Raw genomic sequence first — 10,335 nt, 5'->3', positions numbered from 1 at the left:
TTTATGACATTTTTGGGAAGTATGGCGTAAATAGTTAGATTTTAGTTTATTGAGAAACATGTTTAGTCGTTTCTAAACAAAGATGTGTAATCTTTCTCCAAATTTCCTTTCTAGACCGTGAATTCACAATAAAAGTTATTTTCATTCTTCGTGAAAGAAAAAAGAAACAAACTACTCACTGATATCTTGAAGTCAGTAAACTGTATATTAAAATACTGTTCCTAGAGGAGTTTGTCTGTCATCTAGTGGTTCACAAATGAACTACAACTAAAACATGAGAAAAACACTCCCTCTCTCAAATATCAAGCAACCTAAATGGATCCTCGTTAAACAAGGTGACATATAATGTAAAGATAGGCCTATATAATTTGTTTTCACACCCCCAGGCCATGAGCCAGAGCCTGTGAATAATGAAAAATTTCCATCTGCAACATTAATGGTTTTCCAAGGGTCAAAAAATATTTGTACAAAGCAAGCATGATTATAAATAATGCATACAGTGTGCGAGTACAAAATCCATATGCACTCTGATGTTTCGTTTAGTCTTAACTAAAGGCTCGCTATAAAATCATTAACTGTCTGATGTAAAATACATTTGCATGTGCTATTCCTTAAATGCTGCTTCTGCATATTCAAACATTTAGCTTTTATACATTAACCAAGGACATTTGACCTCTTGCAAGGAAAGACTGTAATAATAACTATTAAAGTATAATTTATGTGCCTCCTGTCAAGAAACTTGAAATTGTAAAGATAATACAAGAACATTTTTCATAAATCTAAAGACACCGTTATTAATTTTCTTTATACAGGATATTGGCATGTCTGCATGTTATTATCTAGGATATAAAGAGAACCTATTTTATTACTGACCTCGGGGCAACTTGCCAAAGCCTGTGATTCACATTTAGGTTACGTTGGGAGGTTCAGCAAGTGCCAGACAGGATCACAACCTGACCACCAGACACGCATTCAATCTGCCTTTGACCTTAAAACCATTTAGACAAAATAGCCCCATTAAATGCACAAACTCCATAGCTTATTGAGTCACTGTTAAGCAAAATCTCACTGGTTTTATACTTCACAGGTATTTCACATTTACGTCCTTATTTTATATAAGAGATGCGCCTGGGTAATGATTTACTCACATTCTCAAGAACAAAAGCTGTTAACAGCTGCGAGGTCTTACTGTTCCTGACTGATGGTGTCAACCGAATGCAAATACAACTACTTGTGAAGAGGAAAATCCCCTGGTGATATTCAACTACTCCCCACTTGTGTTGTGTATGTTTAAAAAAAATGAATGCTGCAATTCACTCTGCACTACTTACACTGTTTTAAAAGTCTGTGTCAATGTTCAGTATTTGCATTTTTATTGTCACGCCTATTTTAATTTCCATAACCGAAAATGTTTTACAGATCTGCATCTCTTTTCCTTGTCTTTTATCAAAAAAAAATCCTGATCTTAAATAAATGAGCAAACATGCTAATGCACACTTTGAAGATGCATTGAGACTGTTTTTCTTGTTCAAACATATCCAGCGGAGGCTAAATCCTGTCATTTGTCACAGCTGGAGAGCAAACATTTGAGCAAACATTTCAGCTCATGTAAAATATCTTGAAATGCATTAAGACATTAATGTTAGAATGACTCACCCCTTTTATTAACATTTTAAACAGAAGGAAGGACATTGCATCTCTTAATAAGCGGTATGTTTATCATCAAATATTGCCTACAAAAACAATCAGATCACAAAAAAATTGCAATAGATTTGACATCTGGCATATTATAGATGACAAAATAAAGACAGGTCCACCGTCATATCAAGTCCAGCTAAATCGATTTCTATCAAGCTTTTTATTATAAATTGGATGACTACTGTTTAAAAAATATACACAATCTTGATAAAAATGTTACAAACTAATAGATACAGTAACATTGAATATGTGGATAGTATACATAACATACTATTAAGCAGGTATGTTAAGCACTGTTAATTATTCATAAAATGCCCTTTGAGAATCACAAGGGTTGCTGGGGTAATGTCTGTGACTGACCAAATTGAAAGTAGAGCCAGTGATCCATCATCTCTGGAAACCAAAGCACACTGAATTCTCAGAGGTGAGCTTGTTGCTTGGTGATAAAGCTTTGGAAAAAAGACTGCCTGCTGCAGCTGTCTCCTGGATAAACTAACAACAGTTCAAAACTGCTAATGCAACCAGATACATAAATGAGAACATGTTCAAAATGCTCTCGACTCTTCATAAACAATGTTACGTAAATGCTACAAAGACAATAATTTCATATTAGTGTTTTACCGGAGATATTTCAGTAACAAAATATCTATTCATACTTGTGAACGGCATGTGCACACAGCTGTTATTGCAAGCTCAAGACAATTGTGTAAATCTAATTTTGGGGGATTTTCAGTTTTCTACAAAGTCATCCAATTTAAAGAACATCCTTTATTATGAAAATAGAATTTTGATATCTTTAACTGAAATCATAAGAAATTATAATGATTGAAACTTTGATGCTCCGAATATCATTATCATGTTATGAGAATTCAGCTTTAATTTCAAAGGCAGGGTCACACATATTAAATGCTTCCCCATTTGTTAGTTGCTTTGAATAAAAGCCTCTGCTCAATAAATAAACGTCACCATAAATAAGTAAAACATGGAGACGCCCATCATCCCTTTAATTAACCCTATTTAGTTGAATAGCTTCGAGTTTCTTTTGTTCACTGTAAAATATTGCTGAATGAGGTAGAACTCATAGCAGTGCTTTAGAGGACGAATGAACAACTGAAACATGAGCTCTAGAGAGGGTAGCCATAGGCCATTTTTGCCCTAAATCCAACTGAAAAGGGAGGCAGACACTATAAGAGAGGAATGGTTGTAATTAAGTTCTCCAGAGAGAAAAAAGGAAGCTAGAAATTCAGAGAATTTCACTTTTTAATATATTCACAAATTGAATATTACACAAGTTTGTTGTTGCTGTTTGTAAAAGAAAACTATACAGGAAAAATAAAATATGCACTTAAATTAAGGTGGTAGAGGCATAATAAATAACCATTTATCAGGAATTCCCCTGGGTTCAAAAGCCACAAGGTTACTTAAGAAATAAATGGCTCACCGGCACCTCAATACACAAAACAGTGTAAAAGATTATCTTTCGAGTCTGAATTAAAGATACCAGCCATGTGATAACCTTGCACGTATGTCGCCCTTTTGCTGAACCCAGTGTTTGCCTCTTTTTAAGAAATGACTAAGAGTGACACTTAATACATTCCATAAAATTTTAATTAAAATATAAATAGAATCATACACCCCTAATATTAACTGCAATTTTCCGCTCTTGCCGAGGACAGCAGTCATTTTTCCCTCGTACAGATCTGCAGAGCAGTTTCGAATTCCCACCAGCACACGGTAGCACCACTGAGCTTCGGCTGCATGTAGGCAGGATTTAAGCCACAGTCATAAGCATTTCCGGGTCACTGTTTCCCACCCTCTTTTACATTAGACATATGGGATACCCGCACACTTGCGTAGAAAGAGTCCTGAGTTCTATCTGTATTTGTTTCCACCAGCACCTGCTACAGAATGAGTCTCTGTCCCATAATTTTGCGATTAATTTCTGCCAAGGCCACAGAGAACACAAAAGCTTTCTCATCGGAGAGGTTGGCATATATGTCAACCTCCTTTTCCTGTTTTTCTGCAACAGAAGAAACAAAGCAACTATATTTAGTACTGATTATTATCAACAGAACATGCTACAGTATTTAAATTCCACAAGGGCTTAAAGGGACAGTTCACCCAAAAATTTAAATTCTGTCATCATTTACTCACCCTTGAGTTGTTTCAAATCTGTATAAATTTCTTTGTTCTGATGATCACAGAGAAAGATATTTGGAAGAATGCTTGTAACCAAACAGCCCTTGGCCACCACAAGGGTAGTGAAAAGTGACCCAGAACTGTTTGCTTTCCTACAATCTTCAAAATATCTTGTTTTGTGTTCAGAAGAACAAAGAAAATTAAATAGATTTGGAACACCTCGAGGGTGAGTAAATGATGACAGAATTCTTAATGAACTGATTTTTTGTAAAATGCTCCTTTGACCAACTTCATGCATGTTAACTTTATATAAAACTTTTGTTTAATAACAAAGATGAAATCCACATTAGATTGAAAGTATAGGATAGAAGAACGCTGCGATTTCATGAAAGAGCTGATAATGCATGGACGTTTCCAACAAAGAAATGATTTATTCAGCGACGAGTAAAGAAAGCACCATGTGCGTAAATCATTAATCCACAATACAAAGGCCTTACACTTGGAACCAGTGTATAATGAACAGCATGCCGTCCAATGATTTCTGAATATTGGTTAGTTTTCTCATCCTCGTGTCCAGTGTAAGTCCGTATGTTTTCAATTCTACAAAAAACTTTTTAATTAAACCACACTAAAGAGTTTTTCAAAGAGTTTAGTTACACAAAAATAACTGTGTTTTACAGCTATGTGAGGCAGAGAGTGAAGACAGATTCAGCCAGAAGAGATGCTTTACTTCTAAATACAAATGCTAATAATAAACAAAAATAAATCTCTTGGGGAAGCATGAAACCAGAGAGATGATAGTGGGAGAAAAGGCTGAGATTGTTGAGTTATGGTGTGCTGTAACTGGACCTGGAGGACACAATTAGCATCTTCACACACTGCCAGGGGAGGTGGATCCCTCGGCAAACTACAATGTCTCTGAAACATTACCTGATGTCTGAGATCTTTATAAACGTGTTTAAATGTTACATTCACAAGCCACTGTTCCTCTTTCAATCATTGTTGAATGACTCATAAAGTGCATTGATCTACCAGTTAAGACAAGAATTAATTTAAACTGTAAGTTGGAAAAATAAACAACAGCCTCAAAATGGAGTGAAGATTACTCAAAATGGTGAAAATGACACCTCAAAATAGTAACAAGATGACGGAAGCACATACATTAAAGCCCTTAAAAAGAAACGTTGCCTTTGATAATACCATAAAAGGGTTTACAAAACGAATAAAAGAAAGAACAAATGTAATCAAGCCTTATTTAAAAGATTCTCTTAAAAAGCATATCCCCTTATTGTAATAACATGCTAGAGAAAATTGTAAACGATGAACAACCTTTTCAAAATGATTGTTTCTGTCTGCTCATCAAGACGTTTATTTATATTTAAATGTGATTTGTAGCATTTACTTTATTATTTTTTATTAAAGTGCACAGGTCTAAAAATGGTAGTCATCAAGAGCTTTAGCTGACATATTGTGTATTCGCTTATTAATAATATTAAAGATAATAAAATTGACATTTAACATAATTGTAAAAGACTTTGTGAAAGCAGAACAGCCTCATTATCAAACACAAAGAAAAATGGATGTCTACCTTTCTTATATTCCAAATGTTTAGCATCTTTAAATCTATAACAGTTAAATGTTTCACCTTTTTCTTCCTCCTGCTTCTTCAGTCCAACAGTTTTGGGTCTCCCTCTGCCTCTACGAATTGGATCAGACTGACTGTTGGTACGCGATCGTCTCCTGTTTTCCATGTCGCTTGGAGATGTTAAGTTTATTTTCTCTTTTCTGATTCTTTCGGTTCGTCTTCTTTTGGCATCCAATTTGTCTGAAACCCAATGAGATAAAGTGCATCGAGGGTTAACTTAATAATGTTGCATATGGATAAAATTATACATTGGCTGTCCGTAATTGGTGTTCTCACTAACTAGATTACACCCTCTCATAAACACACTGTATACAACAAAACACTAGTTTTCACACAAATAAAGGGAACATCTTTCTTTCTTTACTGCTTGAACCCTCCCCCCAACCGTTACTGACGGGCCAAAAAAGAGGCCTGTCAATCAATATGAAAATGGGGTAAACAGGTTTAGAAAGCCCGGCCATATGCAGCACTATAATCAGAGAATTAAGGGCTCATTACTATAGAAACTAGGCCTGCTTCTCTCCGAGGGAGTTTATTTATAGGACTCTTCACCCTTCCTGTAAAAGTCATTAGTTACAGGCTCTCAAAATTTCTGTGCAAAAACAGAGTAACAATTTAATTATTACACCAAACTACAAATAAAAAAAAATGTTAGAGCAATATTGATATAATACCACATGGATGTTAAATAAACATGAATAACCATTCATTATGAGTTCTGTTAATCTATTATAACATTTATTCAGACCCAGTATTTCAATAGCAGCCATATGATTCAATGCAGTGATTCATATGACTGCATATTAAAGGAACAGTGTACTCAAAAAAGAAAATTCTGCCATCATTTACTTGCCCTCAGGTTGTTCCAAATCTGTATAAATGTCTTTGTTCTGATGAACACAGAAAGATATTTGGAAGAATGCTTGTTACCAAACAGTTCTTGACTACTGATATTTATATTTTTTTTGTTCAGTTGTACACAAAAGAAGATACTTTGAAGAATGTAGGAAAGTAAACAGTTCTGGGGCACTTTGTCATTTTTTTACAATTACAACTACTATGGTAGTCAATGGTAGCCAATAACTGTTTGGTTACAAGCATTCTTCCAAATATCTTTCTGTGTTCATCAGAACAAAGACATTCACACAGATTTGGAACAAGTTCAACCTGAGGGTGAGTAAACGAGGACAGAATGTTTATTTTTGGGGAACTGTCCCTTTAACCGAGGAATCCATGCCCGATCAATAACCTGCACAAACAAGCAGATCTCTGTTCTCCAGTTAATTCAGAGTGCATAATTTACTATGAAAAAATCATAAGATAAGTGTTGCATCACATGGGAGTATTTTTGTAGTTCGCAGGCTTGAATCAGAAAGTAGTAGGCTTCTTTCTCTTGTTGAACCATTGTTCTTTTACATATTTTAAAACAACAAACCTAACATAATAAAGGTTCACATAGCCCCATTAAACCACAGCTGGTTTTCACCTCTTGTTGCAGATAAACACACCCACACATGTTTAATTTAGGCATTCATCTAACATTTCATCTGAATTTCAATCACTCTATGAAGAACAAAAGGAAAACAAGATAACCTAAATTATGTCGGTTTTATTTAATCTTGAATTACGTTATTCTTAGCACAATGAGAGTAAACAGTCTATTCTGGTTGGGGGGACAAGAGTCCGGTGCTAAAATGGAAACGCAAGTGTTACAAGAGAAAAGACATCTCTCCCATGATAGCACACATACGTCTAGTATACGTCTATTTGAGGTCTGCATTTACATTTGCAATACATAGTTTGCTCATCTGCAATACGTCTCGGAGATTTCTGCAGTCAGACGTCATATAGACATCATGAAGATGTCTGTTAGATGTTTATGATTTAGAGTTGATGTACAGCTGCTCTTTCTAAGATGTTTAGCAGATGTTTTTACACAGCAGATCTCCAGATCTTTAGCAGACGTATTGCAGACGTTCAGACATCTCCGAGACGTGTTGCAGATGAGCAAACTATGTATTGCAGATGTAAATGCAGATGTCAAGTAGACGTAAGCCAGATGGATTGTGCTATCTTTGTCTCAGTTCAGACAAATTCAGCTCTCTGTCACTTTGAGAAAAGTGACTACAACCTTCAATAAACATACAAGTAAGATCACCACACATCAACTAATGGATGTCTTATGTGACTTCATCTCATGAAAGGCTCTTAATATTTGTACAGAGAAATGAAACAATGTGAGGAAGTTGGATATAGTTGCGATATACATCATGGCTGTTTACCCTTTATACAAAGAACACTTGTGCAGAGCATTCCATTCATAACTCAAAGCAATGCAACAATTACAGGCCGAGTCTGCATCGCACAAAATACAACAAACAAGCCAGCTGGGCATTGAAGTATAAAAACTACAAAACTGTAACATGCATGGGACTATCTGTTTAAATAGAGTGGTGGTGTAATAATACATTGAACAACTGCTAATATCAGTACTGCTCGCACATTTTATGAGTGCATGTTCCTCAAACCGGTTAAAAAGCAAACAACCCATTGAATCCAGCGTTTCATTTCAAGCCATATGGGTAAGTTTACAAGAAAAACAGTAATTGTGAAAATACTCCTCTCTAAAATACGCTCACACGATCGTGTGTGTAATCCACACAGTTCTTAGGTTTAACAAGATTAGTGCAACCCAAACCGATTATCACATTAAGGTAGCTTTCAATGGACCTCTTTTGCAGATACTTCCAAAAATTTCTCACATAAAAATTTGAAGTGACTTTAAATTATATGTGTTCAATACAGACAAAGACACATTGTATCATAACGTATACTGAAGGAGTCTGACTAAGATTCTTAAAAAAGGTTAGAATTGAAATATTTTGACTAGTTTCTACATAACAAGACAGTATAAGGAGGGGGTGGAGAGGCAGCAGGAACAAGCTTTTCAGACAGGAATTAGTTTGCCCTTCCCCCATCCCTCTTAGCACTACTCACTCAAGCACACAGCCACCACTGCAGCACTCATTTCAGTATTGAGTATTCTCAATGCATCCTGCTGACTGGAAACTTGCCTGCGACTTATTTCCATTCACTAGCCCATAGAGTCGACATAGAAGAACGACACTTTTAATTTGCATAACTCACATCTTCAGCCAAGAAGACTAGGCTAACAGTGCCAGATCAACTAATATAGGCAAACGTCAAGAATATTAAATAAGTTACTGCTCAACGCATTCTCAGTGGAAGAAAGATTTGCTGAATTAACATCTCAAACAACATTTTCACATTGACATCTTGCTGAAGGCAACTTGGTAAATTATGCAGAAGTGATCTAAATAAATGAACATGATATTTTCATGCGCACACAATTCACAAATAGGCACAATTTACCTAATCCTGGAGATGACTTCTCATTTAATTTAGCATTGAGAAGCTTTCGGCTGATGAAGATGTAACCACAAGGACAGGACTTGCAAGCCACAGGAATCTATGAGAAACCGAAAGAGAACATTTAGAAGTTCAAGAAGTGACTGTGATATTAAAATAGTTGAATCGTTTGAAATGGCTAACAAAGATTTTAAGATACTGCAGGAATAACTATTCAATGTTAAGCTTTCATAAAGGGAAAATACGTGTGCATTTAGAAGAGGTAAATAAATAATTGTGTGCCTTATAAAGGTACGAGTCCTTCCCCTTTGACTGGGGGAAAAACTGACCATGCTAAACAGGAACTGAACATGTGCCAAAACACAAAATTACAATTCAATATACAGTCAAACGAAATGAAGTGAGACCTCGTTCGAGGACAAATATTATTTAGCATTTTCAATGTCAACATTAGAAATGTTCGCGATAATATCGCGCACATCCCCAAGCAGTGCACTTTCAGAGATCAGCTTTGTTCGTGTTCGTGCTATTTAACAAGAAAAAACACAGGCTGCATGAAACCAATACGTTTTCATTGTTTCAATACAGTAGGATGGAAATCCTCTTACAACTGCAAACTGTCTGTTAAGGAAAGGGTTACCTTGGCAAAACAAAAAGAAAATTCGCTGGCTTTACATTTGATACAACACCGCACAATATCAGCAATGCACTTTAAAACGATCGTCAAAAATGTGGAAACACTGAATATTTATTTTGATCGTTCATAGCGTAGTCCAGGCAACCACAGTGTTTCTATTCCACACACACATACATTAAACAATTTCTCATTAAAGTACACATCATACTAACATATCAGCTCAGCCATTGAGAACTTCAGAAAAGCACAAATAGTTATCTTTCATTCTTAAACAACACCTCACCTGTTGGTCACATTCGGGGCATGATTTGGTAGCCATTTTCACTTTCTTCACTTTAATTGTAGACATATTTAAACGAAGAGCTTCAACAATATTCCTCGATCGTACAGTAAAACTTCCAGCTGCACTGACGCACACTGGTTAGGAGAGGAGTGCAGCTGATCGGCTTCCCGGGAGCTCAGGCACACGTACTAGCCGATTGACCATCAATCGCACTGTACCCTCTGCGCATGCGCCGTGCGGAAGTTCAGTCTCCCTAATCTCTCCCTGGTTGGCCAGCCACGTGTTTTTTTTTTTTTCGCTTCACATTACAAAGTTAAGCACTGTGAGTTACAATTGCCGCTTTGAGATAATGAACATTTTAAGATAAATAATGTAGTTTTAGCATATTTTCTTTATCTGTCGCTGCAGCCCTCACTGAGCATGCGCTTTAGAAACCGATATCACATGGCTGAAGAACAATAAGTGCTGATGTATGTGAAATAGATATGCTTTGTGTGACACCGCCATTACTTTTCAACATTATGCCATTTTCACTAAAACACA

The 10,335-nt window shown here is 35.9% G+C and overlaps 1 protein-coding gene across 1 annotated transcript; it reads right to left on the bottom strand.

The window, feature by feature from the left end:
• Nucleotides 1-2,940: 2,940 nt before the first annotated feature.
• Nucleotides 2,941-9,999, bottom strand: c1h16orf87 (chromosome 1 C16orf87 homolog). Its single transcript, XM_056762177.1, has 4 exons — nt 9,793-9,999; nt 8,876-8,972; nt 5,483-5,662; nt 2,941-3,718 (listed from the first exon to the last, which is right to left on the bottom strand). Exons 1-4 carry the CDS (start codon nt 9,856-9,858, stop codon nt 3,600-3,602), a joined length of 462 nt encoding a protein of 153 aa, XP_056618155.1. The 5' UTR covers nt 9,859-9,999; the 3' UTR covers nt 2,941-3,599.
• Between the last annotated feature and the right edge of the window lie 336 nt (nt 10,000-10,335).

The sequence above is a fragment of the Triplophysa dalaica genome, chromosome 1 (genome assembly GCF_015846415.1).
Source record: "Triplophysa dalaica isolate WHDGS20190420 chromosome 1, ASM1584641v1, whole genome shotgun sequence".
Classification (NCBI taxonomy): Eukaryota; Metazoa; Chordata; class Actinopteri; order Cypriniformes; family Nemacheilidae; genus Triplophysa; species Triplophysa dalaica.
Note: the sequence above shows the minus strand (reverse complement) of the source record. Positions and strands in the feature narration are given on the sequence as shown.

What these genes read in the sequence shown, in the direction of transcription:
- c1h16orf87 (XM_056762177.1), bottom strand. Translation starts at nt 9,858, where the DNA reads ATGTCTACAATTAAAGTGAAGAAAGTGAAAATGGCTACCAAATCATGC. An exon ending in GCCCCGAATGTGACCAACAG is followed by an intron (nt 8,973 to 9,792) that starts GTGAGGTGTTGT and finishes GGTTTCTCATAG; the next exon opens with ATTCCTGTGGCTTGCAAGTC. An exon ending in GAAGTCATCTCCAGGATTAG is followed by an intron (nt 5,663 to 8,875) that starts GTAAATTGTGCC and finishes ATTGGGTTTCAG; the next exon opens with ACAAATTGGATGCCAAAAGA.